The sequence below is a fragment of the Aythya marila genome (genome assembly GCF_965140915.1).
Source record: "Aythya marila genome assembly, chromosome: 1".
Taxonomy (NCBI): Eukaryota; Metazoa; Chordata; class Aves; order Anseriformes; family Anatidae; genus Aythya; species Aythya marila.
Window position 1 is genome coordinate 169,335,941 of NC_139042.1, and position 25,357 is coordinate 169,361,297.

The following is a 25,357-nucleotide window of genomic DNA, read 5'->3' on the forward strand; positions in this document are numbered from 1 at the left end:
TTTTCCATCCTACAGAGAGTAAGGAAACCTGAAGCTGAAGAAGAGACCAGTGGTATTATGGATAAGAAAACCCATACTTGCTGGAGATGGCACGTAGTAAAGCCACCAGAATAGAGTTGGTATGAACTGAGCCGCACTGTAAAAATACAGAGTAAAAATAATCAGATGCAGACAGTAAAGTGAAGGTGCTCTGAATGCTCCGCACAGCCTGGCTAGGGAGGAAAATGTTATGCAAATAAAGGACAGATACAGAAAGGTCCATGTGTTAATTGGGGGCACTTCTCTTGCCTGTCACTGACTAAAGCAACAGTAATGAAACCACTAGGAGAAAAATATGGGTACTTGCAAAGGCAATAAAGACTTGTATAATGTCCAAAGTACCAAACAGATCAGTAAAGATAGGCTCAAGACACCAAGCATGATAAATGCCAGCCTCCTGTTATCTTATCACTGGATCTAAAAGACACCTGGAGCCAAATTATTTGTGAGCCCAACTTGGAAAGCCCGAACTGGCAGACAACTGGAATTAATTAATGCCCTACAGATCTGTGCTAGAAAGATTGGGGATCACTAAAAATAGCTGAGGAGCCTGTTTCTTACACATCATAACAATTAGATCTGGTTGGGCTGTGACAAATTTTCTGTAAACATCCTGATGAACAAGCAACTCCCCCAAGCCCCCTCCAGGAGCTCCTGGGCAGCTCAAACCTTGCGTTAAAAATGCCCAGAATTTCAAACGGCAAAAATAGAGAGGGGAAAAAAAGCAAAAGGAAGCGCTGGTGTCAAGTATGTTGTGGTTGATTAGCCAGGGTAGGTGGGAAGATATCTGATGCTTGACTTAATGATGTTCTGGAGCACGAATTTCTGTTTGCTTTGGTGGGATTAGACCTTAAACATCTGGTTGTACTGAGTCAATTAGAGGAAAAGAAGAAAAGTCAGAAAATACGGTGAGTGCACTTCTACTGCTCTCATCTAGAGAGCATGTTACTCACCTCTGTTGGGAAAATTGCAACTGGGTAGAAGGGTAAAGAGGGGTAGATGCCCTGGTCTGTTTCAGGAGAGATCTGCTGTGGCAGAGCCTGGCCTGCCCCTCACAACCCCACCAGGATGGCTCAGGTAAAGAGGCCCAAACCCAGCTCAGTCCCCAACCTGACCTGCATCCACAAGGAACAGGGATGTTGGATTTGGAAAAAGGTGGGTCTAATGCTGGCCTTCTCATAGCTGCGAGTGTGCCTGATGGCTGGGAACACCCCTCGGGGAAGAGAGGAGCACAAAAAGGGAGAACAAATCTTTGGACAGCAGGAGGATGCTGGGTTTGGGCCCATGCTCTGTGTTAGGCCAAGTGCATGAGACCCTGGTGTGGTGGGACTTTGCTGGCCGCTCACACCTCCTGTGTGGAGATGGGGAAGCTGAGGGGTTTGTTCATGTGGTCAGGTCTCCTTTGCTCCTGAAATGCCACTTTGCACCTTCAAACCAAAAGGGAAAATGTGGTGCAGAGCCTTCAGAAAGAGCTTTTCCCCTAGCTGCATCTCCTCATCTTCCCCTCTACTAGCACTTATCTTGATAATTAAATTATACAGCTGAGGAGAGTGATTTGGAAACAGATGGCGTGCAAGATGCTGCAGAAAACAGTGGTGCATTTCAGTCTTTCACAGCAGTGTGCAGACGGATTTGGCTGGTATATGGGCCTCGAAGTAGTTGAACTTCAAAATCTGCTTGTGCAGTGGCCTTCAACCAGAAGAAATGAATAGCCCTTTAGCCTCCAACTTGATACTCAATTAAGTTTTAAAATCAAAAGTGGTTTTCCCTGAACAATGTGGCCAGTCTAGTTTGCCACACCAGTCAGTGTGCCCTAAGCGATGTTCCCAATAAACTTCAATGACAGTGTCCAAGGTAGGAAATACAGGATTTGGGCAAGGTGGGATATTGAAACAAGCAGTTTGGACAAACCTAGTCCACAAAGTATGGGAGAATGGTCAAAATAAGAACAAATTGTTAAGTTGTGTGAGAGTAAAACATTAGACATGCGTGAGGCATCTCCTCTTCACTGCAACATTTCCCTCCTTACTGTGACTGCACATCCCAAGCAGGCCCCATGCTCCAAGCCCATTCTCTTGCTGTCTTCCTTGTTTTAAGACATGTAAGACCACTGCATGAACTCAGTGGGGTGAGGGGCAGCTGTCCTCAGCCCTGCTGGCACAACACCAGGCAGCAGGAGCCCACCGCTGCCTCCCAGCCATGGCACGCACTGTGGGGAAGGAGACCGGGAGATCTTCCATCGATGTGGGCAATGGAAGGGGTGCACCCACTGCATCTGCTGCTGGATCACTGCTAAATGGGTCTTCACTCAAAACTTTGAAGGCAAAAGAGATTGTGCTATTTGGGGCTGCTGCCTCCTTCCAGGAAAATAGCACGGTCCTCAGATCCCACCCTCTGACACGATGCTGGAAACTGCCTCGTCCTCGCTATCCTGGTAATGAAAACCATCACGAGAGGAGCCCTCCTGGCAGCTGTTTCCACCACTGAGTGTATTTCCACACAAAGCTGGAGGCAGTTCTCAGAGAGACTAATAAATTGGACATAAAGAGTTTAAACTGTCTGGATAAATAATGACAGATGCCTGGGGAAGGAATAGCAGGCAGAAGTATGAGTTTCGCAGTGCCCGCAGTTCAAAGAAAATTAGTTCAGAATGTGGGGGCATTGTTCAGTTGAACAGCAAGGGATAACGCAGCGAGGGGCAGGAGAAGCTGTCGCCTTCCCTGTCATAGTGATCCGCTGCTCCGTGCCAGCACCATGCCAGCACCATGCATTGGGTGCAAGGGGATGGATGCAGACACCGTCATTTGTGGCGAAATGCTGAATTTCGCCACAAATGAGAGGTGGGGACCAAGGACGTAGTATCCCTACATTTTGTGTCCTTCTTGGCTGCTGTTTCGTGGTGTAACCCTGCACACAATGCTGAACTCCCGCATGCAGCAGTTCAGCTGCATGTAAAAGAAATTCTTGCTTCCTGGGGATCTGAGGAGACTTACACTCCAATTAAAATCCCTCTTTGAAAGAAGCTATTAAAAATAACCAAGCTGCCAGCCCTCTTTTTCCTCACCCAAGGACGGAGCAGATTTTAATACGGCACATTTGCCAGAAAAGGGAAAGCTCTCCTGAAAAGGGAAGCGAACTCCGCATTGTCAGAAAGGCTGCAGCACTTCTTACGGGTTGTGGCTTTTGTTTTTGTTTTTTTCTTTTCCTTCAGATTTCATATTTCATAATAGCTGCTATTTGAATGGAGAGGGCCAAATTATCAGAACTCTTTCAAGCTCCATAATGAGCGATCCTAACAGCAACATTTGACTTGGCAACATGGTCTTCAAGGTTATTTAGCGAAGCACAGAATGTACATCGAATTTAAAAAAAAAGAAAAAAAAAACAGTGAATTCTAATGTGCAAAATAAATATGAAACTAATCAATCCGTCACTTCTCTTTTTGTTTTGGCTATCAATAAAAGCAACCTTGAAAGTGTAACTGGAGTGTTAGAGAGCGATAGGGGAACAATGCTACGAGGAATGTGAGTTGGTATGGACTGTTTTAGATCATTATAAAGCTAATTATTGAGAGAGACAACTCAGTGTGCATGAATACAGAATAACGATGAGATTAGTAAACATCTACTGCACGGTGTGGTGCATTTGTGTGTCTGGAGAAGGGTGCTCAAGCAGGAAGGAGCAGGGTGAAACCAGAGCGTGTGTGCCATGCCAGGCACACACAGGCCTTGAATATCTCCAGAGAAGGAGACTCCACAACCTCCCCGGGCAGCCTGTCCCAGTGCTCCGCCACCCTCACTGTGAAGAAGTTCTTTCACGTGTTGGTGTGGAACTTCCTGGGCTCCATCTTGTGGCCATTGCCCCTTGTCCTGTCCCCACAAACCACTGAAAAGAGTTTGGCCAAATCCCTCTGTCTCCCACAACTCAGGTATTCACACACATTGATGAGATCCCCTCTCAGTTTTCTTTTCTCCAGGCTGAACAGGCCCAGGTCTCTCAGCCTTTCCTCACAGGGAAGATGCTCCAGGCCCCATATCATCTTTGTGGCCCTCCACTGGACTCTTTCCAGGAGATCCCTGTCCTTTTTGTACTGGGGAGCCCAGAACTGGACACAGTACTCCAAGTGAGGCCTGACCAGGGCAGAGTAGAGGGGGAGGATCACCTCCCTTGACCTGCTGGCCACGCTCCTTTTAATGCGTGCCATTTTGCTCGATTACAAAGCAAAACAGGCTAAAAAACAACACATCAGCCCTGTGTTTCCCCAAGAAGTCACTGAGTGGCAGCTGCTGAAGAGAAGGCCAGGGCATCGGGGCAGGCAGGTGCTCTCAGCGCTTCCTGCACCACGCTGCTGAGCGGCATCGCCCCTGGCGGCTTTGTGGTCACATTTCTCCTTGCTAAGAAGCTTTCTCCCCCCAGTATTTGCTGTATTCCTCCCATCCTCATTTACTAGTTGGTATTTTTCAAAAATAGAAAAGACATTTTAGTCTTCTGATAACGCTCTTAGCTGCTCATCTTTGCTTTTGCTTCCTCTGCCCATCAAACTGCTGCTCATAAACCTCCTGAGCTGACATATTTTAAAAATTCAATTAATTTGCCCTTTACCTTGCCATGTCATATCACGAGTAAAGCTGCTGAGACTCCTCACCCCACACCTGCGCTCAGCATCTTGCAGTTCATTATTGCTTTGTGTTGACACTTCTTCGGCCCATTTTCAGTCTCCCTGAGCTTGTTGCCAGCCTGATATAAATTAATTTCTTCAATAAGTTCCCGAGGCATTATTTAAAATGCTCCCTGTGGTGTATTGCTTCCCGTATGTCTCCATTAGTCTCCAGTTTGACTGTAAAGGAGCAACAAAGTTCACAGGACACTGCCTGCTTTTAACGCAGCAGAATCGCTGGCTGCTGGGATCCACTCATCTGGATGCTTGTAGGTTCACAGCATACCCTCAGTGGCTTCAATGAGGAATGAATATTAATCCATCAAAAGCCAGACAAGCTAGCTAATTCCAGAATTTGTTTTTTTCCTTAGGTATCAGGCCAATTTTTCATGATTGTTCAGGAGAAAAAACACCCGGGCATGTGAAGTGCTTTGCCCAGAAACCACCACCAGCTGCTGGGGTCTGCTGAACAAGCAGTTACAGAAAAGAGCTGAACATTTGATTTTTTCCTGCTCCTTTTAGTGAATGACAGTTGGCATGCAAGTAGGAAAAGGGACAAACAGTTTGCCAGCCAAAATGTTACGGAAAATTTATAGGTTGCGGGTTCATGTTTGACACTGCATTAACTCATTAAATTAAATTACGGGCGGATTACTTTTTTTTTTTTTTTTTTAAGCAATACCAAAGGTGATTCAAAAGGTGATTCAAGTAACTTTTACTGCCTTTCTGGGAAAGTAATTTCAAAGGGATTGCTGTGTGTGCTACATACATGTGTGCTACATGCTGTGTGTCAGGTTACCAACACCGTGCAGTCTCGCAGGCACCAGCTTGGGTCTGATTAGTCTGCTGGGGCCCTGACCTGACAAGGCAGCGTGGTGAATCACACACATCTTCCCTCCAAGGTTTCCTCACTCACGCTTTCTGCACTTTCTGCAGCAAAGATTAAGCTCCGCATATCATCGCAGAAAACCCCTAAGAGGGCGGAAAGGGGAGAGCTTTGCTTCTGACTGGAATTTACTGGAGGAGCAGCAGCTGTTCCTTGCTGAGGAAGAGGTGGGTTTTGACTCCCAGAGATATTACACACAGAATTTGTTGCTAACTCCAGCTATAGGATTTTTGTCAGAGACCACAAGAAACTATTCACTGGCTACACTGAGCTTCATCATAAGGAATTCTGCTGTGCTTCATTTTGTCTGATTAATTAAATAAAAGCCATCACCTAAGTTTTGTTTTGTTTTGTCCTCACTTTTCTTATTCCAGGTGTCTTCTTCCATGCGGACATTCTTGTCTTTAAAATATTTATTTCTGACCATTTAGGCGAAACTGAGCAGAAACACCATCTCAGTGTCCAGTTCCTGCATTTGCAGTGCTAGCAAACAGGCTTGCGCAGCACATTTCTGCCATTAGCAGGCAATCTGGTGTTGTGTTAGACCCACTCAGATGTTGACTTTGTGATTTAAAGGAGTTTTGCATTTTCAAGCAGCCCCTAAAGTGAAAGTTTTTTTAAGCACTGGCCAAACTTTCCCCTTTCACATCTTCCACCTGCGCTCACAGGGGACAGCCAGTGCGGGTTGAGTGCCTTGGTCCCAGGGGTCTAGGGACACTGGTGGCAGCGGGAGCAGCTCTGCAGTCCCCGCAGGGACAAATTGCTCGACAGACAACGCTCCAGTGACTGCTTCTAAAACGAGCCTAAGATGTTAGCAGAGAAAGATGCTGTGTCAACAAAATGATTTAATTGCACCACATGAAAGAGAAAGTGGGGCGTGCTAAAGCTGAGCGACAGAGAGCATGACGGAACAAAATTCCTCAAAGCAAGAGCACATAAATATTGAATAAAATGGAAAAGGCAACTCTGTGGATGGCTCTGAAGAAAGCAGACATGCTGGCTGTGGATACACTTCAGAGAATATGCCACAAAAACTGGAAATACACAAAGCCCAGGGGGAAATCAGTGTATAATCCTCTGCAAGGAAATCCCCAGCTTCCACCAAGTATGGGGATTAGAAAGACATTTCTGAATCAACAAAGTGCAGGCTGTGACAGAAGAGTGAATTTTAGGATTTTTTTCTCAGCATCACACACCCGCTTGGCAGAGATGGGTACAGCCTGACTTCGTGTGCCAATTTAGATGTTTAACTTGTGATGTTAATCTCTCTGCAGAATGATTTAATATTGTCCCTGCAGCCATGACTGACTTCCAGAGGCCCTTGAAAACCGTGTTTCTACCACACTTAAAGACACAACTTACAGTTGGATGAGCTGCATGAACTCAATGCGCTTCTTGCCTTTTGCTCAGAGAACCAGTCGTACAGTTCATGCACAAAAGCTTCTGGAGGAAAGACAGAGAGGATTTTGTTAATCTGGATTTGTAAACCCCAAGCTACTGGCTTGACAGTCTGGGTGAATCCGTGTCACCACACCTCTCCTTCTCTTTTAGGAAGACACAGGACGCACACGTGCAGAAAGCCATGGCCATTCCCCTTACCTGTAAGAGGTTACCAATCGGGAACAGAGGAGGTGAACTTGGCACTGCTTACACACAACACAACACTGCCCCTATTAAATGTTAGGGGCTTTAAATTTGGGGGCTTTTTTAAAAAATAAAAATAAAAATTCCCAAACCACACACATATAACACATGTAATGTTTCAGAATCACAGAGGATGCAGGGAGGCCACGCTGAGAAGATGTGAGATGTCAGCACACTCGCACACGCCAGGCTGTGTGCCCTGTTTACCCTGGCAATACATTTTCTGCCCGTCTTTTCTGCAGGCCGAGATGGCACCTCCAACTAACAGGCATCCTGGTGGGGATGGAGACCAGAGGACACTCCAGAAATCACCTGCAGTGCCCCAAGGATGAGGTCAGGCAAATCTGGTTGTATGGGCAGGGGCAGGGAAAGCCCTGCAGGGAGTGAGCCCACAGATCCAGAGCTCCAGTGGGGCAGGGCTGGGGGCCCCGTCGTGCTGGTGTCCTTCCCTTGTCACCCACAGCCCGGTGGCATGGGTGACACCAAGGCTCGTGGCCCTCAGGAAGTGCTCGGGCACCCTGCTGTTTGGGAGAGTCGCTGGTGAAACACATTGAGGTAAAACCACGCCAACAAAATGTCTGCTCCTTAGGGCCAGAGAGCATTTGGGGGCAACCGAGAGGGGGTGAGAGAAGCTGTAGGGACTGAACACCACTGAAGCACTGAAATTAGATCCAGTATTTAATCACCTTATCCAGTAATTTAGGTGTGTTTTTTTTTTTCTTTGTTTGTTTGTTTGTTTTTCTGTTTGTTTGTTTTGTTTTGTTTTGTTTTTGGGGGGGCGAATATTTCTGAGGGGTTTTTACGTTTCCTCACAATATGTGTGGGATGGTGAGGGATGTGAGGTGATGATGAGGGATTCTGTCTAGACAGAAGAAAAGTTTGAGTTTTAAAGGGATACTCTTCTACTCCATGAAAAATAACAAAATCAGCACAGTGATATTTTTGTCCCAAAACTTTTCTTAAAAAGAAAACAAAACACAAAACGAAGGTTAAAAAAAATGACAACCAACCTTTATTACTTTGGAAATACAGTCTATCATAAAGGAAATATTTTAAATAGTTGATATTAAACAGTAGCAAAGATCACTTTGCAGAGATGAAATGAGCCACGTCGGGGGTTTTTAGAAACTGTCTCTCAGTACCGCTAGGAGCCGGGCAGCTGCTGGTGAGGACTAACAGAGCACAGCATATTGGTGCAGAGTAGGGTTTTTTTTGGTAGCATATACTTATTTACTGCCATAGCAGAAGAAGCAATTAGCTGGCGTATTGTAGGGCGGTCTCCCAGGATTTATCCTCAGGCAAGAGCAGCTCCACCACCAGACGGGACGCCGGGGACGCGCGGTGTGTTGGGCCTCCCCATGTGAGACTCGCGGCCCAGCTTCTCCATTCCCCTCACAGCCCTTCGGATTATGAGTGCTTCTTCTTCTTGATGGCCTCCGCCCTCGCGGCCAGGCTCCTGGCGCAGGCGGTCAGCAGCACGATGAGGACGCCCACCAGGAAGGTGACCAGCGGCCAGAGGAAGCAGTGCAGGAGGACGGTCTCGTCGTGGGTGCGCTTCAGCATGACATCGTCCGGCCTGCAACGGGAAGAGATGAAAACCCGCCTGATGTCACCACCAGGGGAAAGCATCTGCCACAAAAATAATTAAGGCGCCTTGTTTGCAGCAGCGCTGGGTGTGATTAAAAGCGGCCTGCTGGGCTCCGCTCACCGCCTCGGTTGGCCTGCCTCATCAGCACCCATGGCAGGCCGCGAGGATGTTGCCCTTGCAGTGCTTACAGACCAAAAAGTTCATTCAGACAGAAATAAATAAAAAAGCGCTGGTACTTTAGGTCTTTCTGGGGTCATGGTAATTGCAAAGAGATGTAATATCACACTGCGGATTGAAAAAACACTCCATAAGACAGCAATTACACAAACCTACCTGAAACGGCCTCAGACACCACCCGATGAACTCAAAGTGCAATTAAAGCTTCCCTCCCAGCTGTGAGCCCTGGCGTGTCTGTGGGGCCGCATGGAGGCTCCTGAGGGAGCCCTGGCTGTGCTCTGGGTCTGGGTGGAGAACCAGCCTGGGTGGAGAATCACTTTGGGACCCCCCTAAGGACCTGACCCCACGCCTCTGCCAGGGGTGGCTAACACACAACCACATAAGTAAGTGACGTGCACATTCCCAAAGGGAAACAGAGGGAAGGGTGAAGGAGGAGAACAGCAAGGAGGAGGCATCTCAAGAGGTTTGGCAATTCAGCCGGCCCAAATGTCGGAAAGACCAGCTGTCCACCTGCCTTCCCCCAGCTTGGGAAGCTGGTCTGGACGCCTGCAGATGGGTTTTCCTCAGCTCTGGCTCTGTCTGCTTTCCTTGCAGTTTAACTGTGCTATTAGCCCCTTTTTGCCTCACCGAGAAATTAATTAAGGGAGGTGCCCGCAAATAGGCAGATGCTGGCACAGCACATCTCTGTTTGTGTAGGAACGAGCAGAGTAAGTCTCAGATCATGAGCAGCTCGTCTACATAAAAGTTGAGACTCAGCTACATACAAATTGATCAAAAGAAACCCAGGTGTATTCAACAGGGGAGCATGTGAAGGCTGCTCAGCCAAAATCCTCCAGACACATAATCAGGCACATGCGGAGACCGCAATTTGAATGAAATAATATTAGTGTGATGTGCACAAACTCACCAGTCTATGCCAAACTAATGACAGCACCCAAAGAGGAAATCCTTTCCCAGGAGGCATAATACTGCTTCCCTCCTGTTTACTGTATCATCACCTGTGAATTACAGAGTGCTAATTGGCCAGGAGACCATAAATAGACAGCATTCAATCCTCTTGGCTCCAAACTTGTAAGAGACATTGAATTTTAAGTATTTTTTTTTAAAGTGGGTACTAATCAAAGAGTTTAAAAACAAAGGGCATGCAAACAAAATAGAAAATTGGATTTGATTAAAGAAAAGAAAGTGTGGTTAGGGAGACCTAGATATCCTTTTAATTGAATCTTCAGAGATTTTGGAAAGCATTTGATGTGACAGCAGTAATGGATTCCAACCTCTCCTTGCAGGTGGGATTGTGACTCTCGTGGCTTAGTCAGTTAAAAGGGTTTCCCTTTTGGAGAAGAGGTGTGTTAGTGAGGTCTCGGGATGAAGGCTGCCTTCAGATGTATGTTATGATTAGTGTTATTGCAGCAAGAGTCCCTGTTTAATTCATAGATTGTGGAAGGTAGGCAGCAGCTCCCTGTTAGCTGCTCACAGCACCTCTTCAGACATCGCATTGTCAAAGCAGCTGTCCTCAGGCACTGGAAGCACAAACAGAGAGCGTCTGCGAAAATCCCTGGGACAACTCATTCTGCAGCAGACACTGAAGATAAGGAACGAAGTCTGTCTGTAGCAAATACCCTGAGCTTGTTGGCAGAGCTCTGCACCAACCCTCCTCGTGGCCCAGCAAGAGCTAGGCCCATCCTTCTCTCCCGGTACAAAAACCTTCAGCTTTTGCTCCACAGCTTACACAGTGGGACGTGATTAATACAAGAGAGCTGCCTGCAAGTTTTTTGAATCAGAATAGTGCACCCAGAGGTAGCTGTCAGGAGAACATGCCTCTTGGTGTTTACCACCTGCCCATGACTCGGAGGCCCACAGCAGAACGAAAATGTTGCAGCCATCCAGAAATGGTGCACGTGGACCAAAGGAGCAGAAAAATGTAGCTGCAATCTCTGGATTCCACCTCTAAAGCAATAGCTCTTGGCAGTAGAAACAAGGAGAGCAGAGCAGAGGCTACCAAGTGGGAAGGGAAAACAAGAGGATGGTGGAAGGGTGAAGGGAAACAGGAACGGGAAGGTGCCTCCATTCCCGGGGGAAGCCCTGACTGCACAAGGATGTGGCTTTGCTGGAAGTCCCCCCAGCATCACTCCCCTGGTCTGGAGGCAGTGATGATGAAGCCCCATGAGGTGTGTTGTGCCTGGAAACATGTTTATTTTCCCAGTGAAAATCAGGGGATTTTAATTACTGAGTGAGGGGGAGCTCGTCCTACCCCAGTGCACGCCACCAAGCCCTGGAGGTGCTGCAGACAGTGATGGATGCTACCCAACACCACCCAAACAACTGAACAACCCAAAACCACCACAACTAAAGTCTCTACATTAACTGAAAACATACCTCCCCTTTTCCTGCAGAGACAAGGACAGCATAAATCTGTTTTCATTGTTAAAAGGTGAAAGCAGCACTTATTTTTAGCGAGACTTCTTGCTCGGGGTTGCAGCCTCGCTGGCCCTGACCAGGCGCTGCACGATGAGATGTCCTTTCCCTCTCTGGCCTGAGAACAGCTCCACAGGCCACACAGTGAAAGAAAGAATAGAAAAGAGCAATGCCGTCATCTGACTGCAGGGAATTAATTTAGAAAATTGTGTGGTGTACCAAGGCAAACTGAGATTTCTGTTCCACCCTTTATGGATGAGCAGCCCGATGGCCACAGCGCCCTCGGCTTCTGCAGATCATTATTCCCTCATAAATGGCCTGAAGGGTAGACCTGACACCATGCAGGTGGTCACTGCTCACTAAATAGTGTTTGCTCTTCAGATCTGGCATGAATTTGTGTACAGCACCCTGCAGCAGACACTGAAAGGGATCAAGCTGTTCTGCAGCAAAGCAACCACAGTGCATTCTTGCTGTCACGCATGAGCCCAGAGCTGAAGAACAATGATGCCACATACATGAGCCACTAATAAATGAATTGACATATGCTGCTCTGTCTATCTCTGCATGGCACGAGATTGAGGGGTCTGAGCTGACAGAGATCCTTGTTTATTGCTTTTTAATTGATATCAATGTCACCTGTAACTTGAAGAAATTAATCACAGAACATCAGCCTGACCTACTGAGTCCCATCAATACACCACACCACCTAGTGCCACATCCATGTGTCTCTTAAATACCTCCAGGGATGGGGACTCCACCACTTCCCTGTTCCAATGCTTGACCACCCTTTCCATGAAGAAATTCTTCCTAATGTCCAGTCTGAACTTCCCGTGATGCCAAGTGACAGGATCTGCTCCATCCTGCCCATTCCCTCAGACCTCCCACTCCAGGACATGCAGATGTGACCCTTGTTTGCACGTGATCGGGACTGCAGACCCCTTGGGGCACTCAATGGGAGATTTGAGGTGCCAGAGCTCAGTGCTTTCTCAAACCTTTGCAGCAACCTGAGAGCTTTACCTGAATTTTCTGTTTCTTTTGTGCTCTGCAACACTGGGAGCTGGTTCTTGCTGGGCAGCTCTCCCCACACGCCGGAGCATCATCGTGCCAACAGATTGGCACCTTCATCAGAGATCCAGAAAACCTAAGCCCTGCTTTGGTTGCCTTAGCTAAATGTCAGGCAGCAAGTTGTGCTGGGCCTTGCTATTTATATCAACAGAGAATGATTGAAACTGCCAAGTTTGCTTCTCACCCCTTTTGTCTAAATTTGAACCGTACTCATTGCATCACTTTCTTCTTCTCAAGCCTGTTGAAATGTGCCCCACCAAGCTGAAGAGACGAGTCGCCCAACAGCGAGCTCCACACGTGGCAACAATCCTGACAGTGTTACTGAATTAAGTCTGATGAAGAGGAGACAATGTTAATTCATCACCTTCGTACTTACCTAGAATTTTATTCTACCGTCTCAAGAGAACATTAATATTGTGCATACTACTCCATCTAAGGGACCTGCCACTATAATTGTATATGTTTTGGACAGACTGAGAAGGAGCAGTGAGCTCCACCACACAGTTACTAAAATGCTGACAGAAAACGTGCACATTTCTATTCTGAAGTGAACAGAATTTTCCCTCAGTTTGTTTTTGGCTTTGTTTTTGTTTCCTCTTTTCCTGCTTGGCAAGCTCCTTAGTTATCATAGCTCCAGCAGTACACCTAAGCAAACACCTTTCTAGTTAGCAAAACTTATCTTTCGAAGCTCGCTCCCGTCTCCAGAAGAAAATGGATGGTGTGCACATTTCAGCTTAGGCTATCTTCAAGTATCTCTGGCAGTTAGCCTCCCTTCTAGCATATATAAATTGTTGTACAATCAGCAAAAGGCAGCGCTTCAAGGCAGCCATAACATTTGGCAATAACATTGAACAATATAGGATGCGGCAAATATAAGGAAAAAAAAACTTGCCTGAGTGCTGCACAATTGGCATTTTACAAATGCTCACCACGACAGCGGCTGCCTGCCCAGTGGGGCCAAAGCCATCGCTTAGCTCCTGCTCAGCAGATCCGAGCACTGGCAGCTTGTTGACCAAAGGTGTCCCAGCAAGGGCGCTGCCAGGCATGATGCCACTGCCCCGGGTGCCCTAAGATTCAGTCTCTTTATGCTCTAGACAATGCTTCACCCCTCCCGTAAGAAGCATTTTTTTTTGCTACAAAGCACTGGTAGTTCCCCTCTGCCAAGAGCTAGCCAGGGACACCAGTCTAAACCCCTCAAAACCCGGGCTGATCTGAGGATCCTAAGTATCATCTTTCCACCTCCCTGTCTCCATGGACCTGTGATCCCCTCCACAGCTCTCCTCCCACACTCCTCCCAGCGTGCCCGCACACCGTGGTAGCACTCAGTTCCAGCCACCACGTCACCTTTTATTTCCCAGCACATCACTACCAGAAGGAGACAGGCAAGAGCACTCCTTCCTAATCCCATGTACTGAAGGGAGGAGACCAGCTATGACCCTGATGCACGTGTAAGTCCCATCAGCACTGGGAGTAAAAGGAAGAATTGAAACAGAAGAGGTGATGCTTCCAGTTACAACTTTCTACTCTGCAAGCAGTATGAAAACTGACAGTTCTGTGAACGTTTATTGAATGTATCCGATTAATTAATCCTCTCTGAACACAATTCCCAAGTTGGTTTGTACTATTTATTGTCTCCCTTTTTCTTCCAGCCCCTTCCTTTGAGGGAATGAACATTTACATGTATATCCAAGCCATAAAGTTGCCACCAGAGTGTTAAAAACCAATGTGTACTTTGCCATAAAATGCCATGTTTAAAGGAAACTTTCCTTAGAGTTTTGCATTTTTACTTTAAGTGGTAAAAGCCCTTTTTCACTTTCCTTGTTGCTTTTCATCAACAGAGTTTGCAAAGCTCTGCGCCAAGCACTATGCACTAAACCACATCACTACACGTGTGTATGGGCATACATTTGTATATAGACACATTTTTTTCAGACAGAACCCATACACAGATGTTAAACAGATGTGTAAGCACATCCGTCCATGCAGATGTGGATTACTTACCTCAAGTGCTGGTTAAAATAGCATGTGAAGGGTTGCGAGCCCACTTTCTCCTTCCAGTACTTCTGCTTGTACGTGACATTCTCTGAGTTCTCCTGATCGTCTCTGGCGCAGGGAGGGATGTACGAACACTGCCAACACATGTGAGAGTTACAACAGAGTTACTTCTGCGCTCAGTAACGATGCACCACTTTCTCTGCATTTTCCCCATAATTCTTGAAATGGGCAAAGAATAATTAGTGCAAGCTCTAAAGAAACAAATCCGAAATTTTACTTGAATCACTGGTTACATCCTGCAGGTAGCGGAAAAGAATATGCCAGCGTTCACAAACCAAATAAAGGCTTTATCACATTTTGTTCTGTTATCAAAGCAACCTGCCACATAACATCTGCTGTGTTTGTTGGTTTTCCTTATTTTTGCACTACGAATGTAAGAGCAATCATTTAATTTTGAAGTACTCCTACCAGCTGCCCAGACTGGGTTTGAAATGCTTCCCATTTGCAGTGGGACACACAATCACCAGTTCTGACTAACACCATGCTAATAAATATTCCAGCTAATCCCAGATGACGGGATATCTGATATCTAGTCGATATCTCTTGGCACAAGACACTCATTCAGCCACTGTTATGACACGAGTAACAAGCACAGACTGTTCAAAGCCCCAGTTCAGCAAAGGTTCAGCGTCTGCTTCTTCCATGGAGAAGCCAACAAAAGCTGAGCACACAGCACGCTGGGTGCAGATCCCAGCCTCAGACATGTGCTGCAAAGCCCAAGGAGACAAAGGGCAGTCTCTCCCCTGCGAACAAGCTGAGTAACAGCTTAACCTACCCCCACATAACATGAAGCACGGGCAGCAAGACTACCACTTCTCTGCTGGCAAAACTTTAGCTGGATCCTTCAGAGACCTTCCACGTCCCCCAAATGTCGTGTGGATCCTCCACAAAGTTCATGACCTGGTGAACCACTGTATTCCCGTTCTGAACTTCAGGCTTAGGAACAGCTACAGGAACAACTATCTTCACGGGAAAAACACAAAGGAAACACACGGGGACTTGCCATAAATCATTGGGACCTCATTGCTTGAACCTGTCGAGGACTGGCCATCTCAAAGAAAGGAGCAGTCCCCACCTTACGCTACTTTGATGTTTTTTCTTAAAAAGTTACAAAGAAGTTGGAGAACAGCACCTAAGTTTATTCTGAATGTCTCAGCCTAACAGTGTGGAGACCTTTTCAGAGGATCTATTGGTACACGGTGCACCTCCTACACCATATCGTAGCAACAATAACATTATTATGCAATTCAAATGCAGCCCCAAGTACACAGCTCAGAATCAGTACCGGGCTGATAATATTCTCTCTTCAGTCAAAGCCACTGTTTAGATAGATGACTCAGGATTCAACTCAGCATCAGAGAGCAGCTAATACACCTTCACACCAAGGTTTTTGTGAGCTTTGTATCTGGCATGTGTTTGCTGCTAGGTGCTCACCCTCCGGTGTCCCTGCAGATGCCTGAAGCAACTCTGGGTTACTCTGAGTGCTTCACTGGAGCCTCCCATGGAGGAGGGACAGAGGTGTGAGCTCTGGTTTAGCTTCCAGTTTGCATTTCTTGCTTTTCAAAGACTAATTCTTGCCTAATTCAGTAACATTTTTAAGAAAAAGAAGGCAGACTTGGTAAGCTCTGAGGGGAGGTGTCTCAAGCCTGGAAGACGTCGACTACATGAAAAGGCCAAGAAAGTCTCAAGTGCAAACAGACATCAGGGCCCAAAGTAGAAGCAAGTCAATGCCTCAGTGACTCCACCACTTCCCTGGGCAGCCTGTTTCAATGCTGCACAACCCTTTCAGTAAAGAAAGCAAACACAAGCATGAAGCAAACATGATGTTCTCCCACTTGAGCCCCTCTATAGCAGGGTGATAATTAGCTCCTAATTTATCTGCTTGTATAAAGACGCTCTAGATAAGTATTGTTGAGAAAGTGCAGCACACCACTAGAACTAACACCACCCAACTCCTCATCTCCAGGCAACGTATGAGCTCCTCCTGACTTGTGCAAGTACCTCCACAGGTTTCTGGGTTATCTTCATGGCCTGGGAGCAAGGAAGCGCTGCTGTGACCACCCTGCTGGTGAGGAGTAGCGCTGGGAGATGAGCAGGGGCTCATTCGTAAGCACAGAAAAGTAAGTCCCCACAGCTCATGGTGCTGGGGGTCATGCCTGCCTTTCACCAGACAAACCCATCAAGCAAACCCTGCTTAAGACCTGAAGAAGGAGCAGCACGGTGTACTGGATTGCAGACAAGTCTCTGCAGCCCATGCCGTGCCCTCGAGAAGAGCCACACAAAACGGCAGCGTTTAGGAAGACCCCTCTGGGCAAGACAGAGGCCGCTTGGAGCCAGGAATCTTGCCGTGACTCAGGCTGAAAAGGCTGATCCTACAGACCTAGGTGTTGCAGTCTAAGCCGAAAAGTCTGAAGTCTGAGGAGCAAGAGAGCAGATCTTGGTGGCGGTGACGTGCTCCACCACAGCTTCACCCAGCTGACCCTCAGCCTGGTCCCCGCACGCCCTGTGTGTGCTGCCATCTCGCTCCACGGCCTTCGCAATTAATCCCCCCTAAGCCTTATCTCGGAAGTGATTATTGCTATCAGCGCAGCTGAAGAAAGGTTACCGTGGCCCTGCTGAAATTTCTTCCTCTGAGACAAAAAAAAAAAGAAATCCACAAATCGCTCAGACTGAACACAAATGTAATCGTGTGCAGTGCTTTTTATATACATTGCTGGATTAACTCTGACCCAGCTACATAATCTTTTAAGAGCTAAATGAATCCTGGGCTGTACAGCGATGTGATCGTCTTAGGACACAAGGGGGAAAAAAAAAAGTCTTTTCCTGCAGCCTGCCCTCACTGGAATAGACAGATTGATAACCACCATGTGTATGTTTATACACCAGCCCACTCTATTACGGAAAGTGGAATAATTTTAGTCTGATACACTGGGGATGTTTTTTTTGGTGGAGTGAAGCTAGCAGCTGATGCAGCACAGTTGGGTGTTGCGAGGGGCCTGAAATATGCACAAAGAGCCACCCCAGGAGGAGAAGCAGCTGAACAGAATGGAAAATCCTAAGACCCTCCAAAACAAAATTGTTCAAATATGTATTTTCTTCCTTCTAGCTGGGAGCTGATCAGCCCGCTGTATGTCTAATCACACTAACACGAGCCAGCGTGCTACAGGAAGGTGAGGGGAGCAGGCAGGGTTAAAAGGCTCCTCAAGCACTCGTTCATAAGCATGTACCAGACCCAGATCATTAAATCCATCAGATTCCTGGCCTGTTGCTATGACTGATCTATTTTAGCATAAAATCCCGAAAGCTCTTGAAGACGGCGAGACCTTGGGACAAAAATAAAAAGGAGACTCTCAGTGCCCGGCTAGACAGACGCTAAACCCAGGGAACGAAAGGAAACCAAAGCACCGGCTACACATACTTCACTTGGTTTAACAGGATATAAGTTCCTAATGAGACCTAAACAACCCTTGAACTGCTTGAAACCCCCTGCCGCACCCATGAGGGTTGCAGGAGATGCTCAGCCCGGGCACCCCACACCCATCCCTGCTGGATGCTGGGTTTTTTGTCCCTGCCCGTTGCTGACAGCCCCAGCCCCAGGGAAAGGCAAAGTTTGCAAAGCTCCCTCCCGGGCCAGCGCTTCGCCGCCGTCCAGCACTGCAGCCTCATCGCTCATCGCGTCTGAGCCGTGCCAACAGCTTAATCCAAATCCTGTCAGATTTACCGTCCTGCTTCCCGCTCTGCTGACTTCTGAACGTGGGGAAAAAAGCAACGCGCAGCCCCTGAGCTGACTTAATCCTTCTTCCAAGGGCCACGCAGGTGTGAGCAGGGCTGTGGAGGCTGTGAGGCTGCGTGTCCCAGCCTTGACACGTGAGCCCACTCCCACCGTGGCCCCTACATGGGGGCCAGCCCGCTGCTCCGCGGCCACATCTCTTGTTGGAGAGCCAAAATCTGCTTCTCTGGTATCGCACCTGGGTTTGGGTGCTCCTGGGGACAGGGATTTTCTGTTTTTCTGGGAACTACTTAGCAAAATCTCCTCCGCCCGGGTGGAAGGCTGCCAAGAGAGACTTTACTCGGTGTTAAAAGGAGAGAGCAGGGTGAAGTTACTGCCTCTAAAGACAGAAAGAAGCAGCACGCATTGCCTTCACGCTGTCGGGGCGTGCTGGAAGCTGCAACTTCTTCCCGGCCCGTGTCCCTCTGCGCGATGCAGAAGTTTAAGAATGAAAGGAGCAGGGAGGGAAGTCTGGCTTCAGCGCAGACCCCCTGGGTTTCGGGGCCATGGGTCAAGACGTGTGTGAGTGTGTGTATATATATAATGTGCACACGTAGATGGTTATAGAGATAGATACGAACATATACGTGCACATACACACTTATAGAGATAGATGTGTATATATAGGCACATATACACGCTTATAGAGATAGATATGAACATATATGTGCACATACACCTTATAGAGATAGATGTTAACATATATATGTTCAAATACACACTTGCAGAGATAGATACGAATATATATGCGCACATAGATGCTTATATAGACAGATATGAACATGTATACCTGCACATACACACTTATAGGGATAGATATGAATACATGTACGTGCACATACAGGTTTATATAGATAGATATGAGCACATACACGTGTCCATACAGGTTTATATAGATAGATATGAGCACATACACGTGTCCATACACACTTATACAGGTAGGTATGAACACATATCCGTGCACATACACACTGACAGGGATAGATACGAACACACAGACACGCACACACCCACTTTTTGCTGACTAACAGCTCCGGGACAGCCCCGAGAGCCCCCCCACGACCTCCCCCTCCATCACCGGGCCCCTCGCCGCCGCCCCCAGCCCCGCGGCTCGGAGGGGGGTCCCGGCGGCTCGGGGCTCACCTTGGGGTTGGAGCGGAGCTGCCGCTCGTCCTCGTGGAGCAGCGCGGGGCTGGCGGAGCGGGAGGTGCGCACCAGCACCTGCAGGCAGGGGTAGCGGGCCGTGCCTCGGCAGGCGGCCCCGCAGGAGAAGGTGCAGGCGAAGCGCTCGCCCAGCTGCCGCACCGCCAGCACCGTGCAGTTGGCGGCGCCGCCGCCGCCCCGCTCCTGCAGCGCCGGGCGCAGCCAGCAGCAGCCCAGCCCCAGCAGCGACAGCAGCCCGGCGGCGATCAGCAGGAAGCCCAGCCGCATGCTCTTGTCCTCCGCCTCCGTGTACTCCGTGTGCGCCGCCCGACTGCGAGCCATCCCCCCCCCCGCCTGCCGCCGGCGGCCATCGGGGGAGGCTCTGCACGGCCCCGAGCTGCGCCGGCACGGAGCGGGCACGGCCCCCGGCACGGCACGGCCCCCGGCACGCCTCCGCCCCGAGAGGGGAGTGGAGGGGTGGGGAGAAGGAGAGGGGGTGAGGGAAGGGAGAGGAGCGAGTGGAAATGGTGAGGATGGAAAATGAGGGAGGAGAGAGGGGAAGAAAAGGAAAGAGGAAAGGAAGAGGGAAGAAAAAGGAGAAAAGAAAGGAGGAAAGAAGGAAGGGGGAAAGGGAAAAGAAAGGAGAAAAGGAATGAAAGGTAAATGAGGGAAGGAAGGAAAAAGAACAGAAAGAAAAGGAATAGGAAAGAGACAAATAGAGAACAAAAAGAAGAAAGGAGAAAATAAAGGGGAAAAAGGAGAATAAAAGAAAGGAGGAAAGAAAGAAGATAAAGGAGAGAAAGATAAAAGAGACGAGAAAAAGGAGAAAGAGTACAGAAAGGAATGAGAAAAGAAATAGATAGGAGACAAAATAGAGAACAAAAGGAAGAAAGGAGAAAAGAAGGGAGAAAAGAAAGGAGGAAGGAAAGAGAAAAGAAAGAAAAAAAGACAAGAAAAAAGGAGGAAAGAGAGAAAAGAATGGAGAAAAAAAGAAAAAAGAAGAGATGAAAGAGAAGAAAAGGGAGAAGAGAAAGAAAAAAGAGGAGAGGAGAGGAGAGGAGAGGAGAGGAGAGGAGAGGAGAGGAGAGGAGAGGAGAGGAGAGGAGAGGAGAGGAGAGGAGAGGAGAAAAAAGAAACAAGGAAGGAGAGAAAAAAGTAATAGGAAGAAGAAAGAATTAACACAAAAATTAAAAAAATGGATAAAAAGTAGAAAGGAAAGAGGAAGTAGTAGAAAGAAGAAAGATAAAAAACAGATGAAATAAAAGTAAAAAAAAGTAAAAAAAAAAGTATAATCGCAATTTAAAAAATAAAAATACAATATTTAATTAGTAAACTAGAAAAAATATTATTAAAAAAATATATATACCAACCCATCTGACCTAGTTTGGGTCCCTCCGGGGGTGGATGGGACAGCTTGCGATGGGATTATCTGCCCTGGGGAGATTTGCTGCAGGAGCGCTGCGGCAGATTAGTGCCGAGCAGTGCACAAGGTGCGATGTCTAGAGGGGGGCTGGCGGGCGGGGGGCACATTGCTGGCCCCCTGCCCGCCTGTCTCCTCTAAGGCAGTGTCCCCCCATAGCCTGCTCGAGACCCAAATCCAGCATCTGTACAACCTTGGGGTCATTCGTCGATATCTGAAGACAGGTAAAACCAACGTAGGCTGTCGAATGACTTTGGGCAGGAATTGCTTTTTTCAGGAAGGTATCGGCCTTCATAAGGCAGCCCTAAAAGTGCCCTTTATCACAGAAGGGCTGTAGAAAGGATCCAAGAAAATGCACTCACTTCACAAATAGGGTTTGGTTATTACCCAGCACCACCCACCATGGCAGCTTCTGCAGCACCTCAGTGCCACAAGCGCCTGCCACGTCTTTATTCCGCAGTCGTTATCACAGGCAGTTCCACAGAACAAAGTGTGACAATTTCTGAGATGATAGTTGAACCTGATGATACAGCAGGCAGGAAGGTACAGAAATAATAGAAAAATAAATAAGGCAAACAGCACTTTCCTCTGGCCGCACTTTTCAATCACTTTTCTGCTGTGGAGAGCAACGTCAAACTTTTAAAAATAAAGTTGATCCATAGGTTCTCCAACTGGAATATTGAGCATCGGTTGGCAGGACGGCTATTAAGCATCCACACTGTGACAGGAATATAAATGGATGCAAATGTTGTCCTCGGCTGCACCAGCGTGCTGCTGCTCTGTCCTCAGGCTAGCCGCTCTACAGCAGCCATTCCTAATGCTAGAGGTTTCTCTGGAAAAGTTTGCTGACTCCAAGCATGGGATTTATTTTTTGAACCTGCAATGGGTTTTTCTAGCAGCAGGATGCTAGGTGCAGTCTCTAGTGGAGAAGCTTCCAGCGTGGAGTTCCTAAATGACAAAAAATATCCTTGTGATCAGGTAGGTTTGCTGCTCGCCACCTTCATGATCCTGAAGGCAAGCTCCAGCCCCGATTCCCAATCGTCCCACCTTTAATTCAGATGGGCCGTGACCTCTTGGATACCTTCCCCTTGGAGCAGCTGGTGCCCAGTCTCTGTGTGTTTGTCACTTGGTTCAGCTCTTGGCTGGGCCCTGCACACAAAGTGCCGTCAGCCAAAAATTAACACTCTGGGTGACGCTGTAACCTTGAGAGCTGGCCTTCTGCGTGCATCAAACCCTGCGTCTGAGACCTGAGGAGACAGCGGGGCTGTTTTACCTGTATTTTCACAGTCCTGCACTGATAACTAACTCAGGACAAGTCTTTTTGGGTCAGTTGGAGGAGCAGCGGACCATTAGCACCCGGTTTGGAGGAGCACAAGGCTGGGTACCCGCAGCTTGGGCTAGGAGCAGCCTGGTCTTAGAAATTCAGCAGGAAGTCTGACATCTGTGTGACGGTGCCCAACGTCAGGAAAAGGCCAGTTCTGCAGCAAACACTGAAGCACGCGGCGCTTGGAAAAGGTGACTTTCAGGAGACTTCTGAGCTGAAGCCCAGCAACCTTGCTGAAGGACGTGAGCACCTCCACAGCCACCTTGAGGCAGGCCAGGCCGGTTGCTGCCTGCTCGCTGTCAGCCCGTCCTTGTCCTACGACCAGCGTGCCGGCTGACCTATCGCCATTAGCGAAGGGCCCACACGCAACTACAGGCCAGCTTGTGTGGCACACGGCGGGGACGCCTCCATCTTGGGCACGTGTGGGACCTGAGGAGCCGTTTGAGCCTCCCTCGGCAGCAGAAGGCCCACCGCCGACCTGCCCCAGTGGCAGCCCACGTTAACCAGCACCATCCATCCAGCACGAAGGAGAGATGGGGCAGGTTCTCCACACCCATCTTTGTGGGAGGTTCTCCTGATGTGTGAACACACGCCGACAAGGACAGTGGATGGGGAAGAGCTCTGTGAGGCCACGCGCGTGTGTCCGTGTGGAAGCCTGGTGGTGGTGGTGCCGGTGATGTCCGTCAGGGAGCTCTTGCAGTCCTCCTCCATCACAGTGCCAGTAGCAGGCTGCTTTTCTGAACAGCTACGATGTGTATAAACACAACAACAAAACGCCTTTTCGAAAGCACCACCGTGACACCCAGCAGGAAGTAAAGCGGACTTCAAAGGGAGGAAGATGACAGCTGGCTGGTAGAAACACATCCTGGGGCGGGGGAAAAAAACACCACCAAAACGAACCCTTTATCCGAAAAAGAGCTGTGGAGAAAAACTGAAGGGCTTCCAAAAATTTTCAGCAAGGTCTGCATCAGACAGAGCAGCTCCAGGATGCTTCCCTGTGCTCCTTATCAGGATCGTTTTGCAGGCGATGCAGGATGTTGCAGATAACTGTGAAAATCGGCCAGTTTATTGCTGTACAGAAGCGTGGTGCAGAGTCATCTGTTTATTTAAACCAGAGGTGGTTGAAAGAAGTCTTCTTGCAGAAAATTCTGCCACAAACCTACACACAACACTGTCACGTTTATACTGGCAAGGCAGCATGAACTGCAAAAGATAAACCAGAGCCTAGGAAAATAAGATCCAAGAACAGTCAGCACTGCTAACCCTGAAGTGGCTTGAGTCTGTAATGTTCAAAACCACTGCTCAGTGGGTTTTAACACTGGTTTCAAAACATAAACTTCAACCCCAATAGCCTGGTTTGGAGAGGTAAGCGACCAAAGTCATTCAAACCGCAGTTAGAAAACAATGCATCTACCTGCATTTCCTCTGGCCTTTCAAATGCACCAAAAGCACTCAGATCTGCAGAAATGAGAGCGTGCATGTTTACTGAGGGGGTGGAGGCATGTAAACAGCATGTTAACCCTGGTACTCTGTGAAAACGAAAGCATCAGCCAGCCAGCCACCCAGATGAGCTGCTCAACCCAGCCGGCATGCTTCACCAACAGTCAAATTCCACTAGTGTAATTTTTAGGCAGCAGCAAGTTTTGAGAAACATGAAAGGGTATCATATCTGAAATGTAAGCACATTTAGACACCTTGGTTTAGTAGAAGCAATTGTTATAGTTAGCATCTTAAAACAAAAGCACTGCCCAGCTACCTCACATTCAGCATCCCAGCTGTGCCTTTGGAAGCTCTTCTGAGTGTGGCAAAGAGGAGCAAGCGAATTCTCTTCTTTATTTCAATCAACGTCCAGCCATGGAAATACTTTCAATCAGAAATTACGGGAGTTATTTATTTAATTATTTTCCTTCTAGATGATATATACCCATATCTTTAAAACGATGTTATTTAGAAACCGAATACCCTTCTTCAAGAGCTGTTGCCACCTATGCACTGTGCAGGATCGAGCTGGCTGCCACACAGCCGATCCAAAGGTGGCTTCTGGTTTCTTTATAGGTAACAGAAAGAGCCTGCCAGCACACTGCAAGCATTCTCAGAAACCAATTTCATGTCTGACCACAATACACGTATATTTTGTGCAGTTTCTCAAACTTTTTTTTTTTTTGCCCCACGGAAACTAAAATGGAAAAAAAAAGTACAAAAAATACTGGCTTAGGTAGAGAGGATTTACAAACTTTAAGTAACAGAGCTCATAGTCACATGCAAAATAGATCAACAACGTGAGCATCTACAGGATTCCCACTAGGGTATTCATTTAGACTAATAAAGCACCTGAAGGTATTTAAGTGTGCATGGCACCAGGCACTAAGGCCTGAGTGTTTTCTTGGTTCTTTTTGAACACTAAGGTGGCTTGTCCTTACCTCCTTCCTCCGGGATGCCCTGGCAATTAGGTGGACTCACAAGCAGGGTGGGTTGAGTAACAGCTGTGAAAATACAAGCTATCGGTGCTCTCTGCAATACTGGTGATACTCAAGTGGGTAAAAACCATTTTAGCCCTGGAAATTAAGGGGAGCGGACTTCTAAAAGAAAAGCAGCTGTTTAATGATTCAAGAAATACTTAAAAACAACGTGCACTAAGAAGAGATGAAGCGAGTGTGTCTGTTCCACGGGCCAGTAGTGCTTCTAGTTGTCTTTTAGTTGTTTCCAAGAATGCCGATTTTGTTACTCAGAACTTACCTTGCACAACATTTTAATTATGGGGGGAAACACAAGTAAATGTATTTTTAAAGTAGAATTCTATTCTCTGCCATTATTCATAGCAATAGTGAAAAAGACGTAACAAAAGCCTCAGACAGTAGCTGTCAGTATTAAAAATCTCCGGTTCAGTTCAGACACCCATTTGCCATGTGTAAATGAGTTTTTTCTTCCTTTCAGAAAAAAAAAGGGGGGGGGGGAGGGAGGCAGCATAGGGTTTTTCATTTTGATTCATTGATGTGGTATCAGGCTACCAAGCGCCTCTAATTTGATACCTTCTTTTATATCTAAAACTGTTATACCTGCTTCAGGTAACATGAAATTAGATCAGATTTTACAGTTTCTGTGTATTTAATGACACAAAATACAGGTGATGGATGGCTTGCGTTTCCCCTGGGAAGAGCAGATCACCAGTTCCTTG

At 47.6% G+C, this 25,357-nt stretch overlaps 1 protein-coding gene across 1 annotated transcript; it reads right to left on the reverse strand.

Moving 5' to 3' along the window:
* Nucleotides 1–8,261: 8,261 nt before the first annotated feature.
* KCNMB4 (potassium calcium-activated channel subfamily M regulatory beta subunit 4) lies at nt 8,262–19,862 on the reverse strand. Its single transcript, XM_082755656.1, has 3 exons — nt 19,439–19,862; nt 14,473–14,600; nt 8,262–8,802 (listed from the first exon to the last, which is right to left on the reverse strand). Exons 1-3 carry the CDS (start codon nt 19,778–19,780, stop codon nt 8,634–8,636), a joined length of 639 nt encoding a protein of 212 aa, XP_082611782.1. The 5' UTR covers nt 19,781–19,862; the 3' UTR covers nt 8,262–8,633.
* Between the last annotated feature and the right edge of the window lie 5,495 nt (nt 19,863–25,357).

Coding starts and splice junctions, on each gene's coding strand:
- KCNMB4 (XM_082755656.1), bottom strand. CDS start 19,780: ATGGCTCGCAGTCGGGCGGCGCACACGGAGTACACGGAGGCGGAGGAC. Junction 14,601..19,438: donor AGCTCCGCTCCAACCCCAAG/GTGAGCCCCGAG, acceptor ATGTGTTGGCAG/TGTTCGTACATCCCTCCCTG. Junction 8,803..14,472: donor TATTTTAACCAGCACTTGAG/GTAAGTAATCCA, acceptor TTCCCGTTGCAG/GCCGGACGATGTCATGCTGA.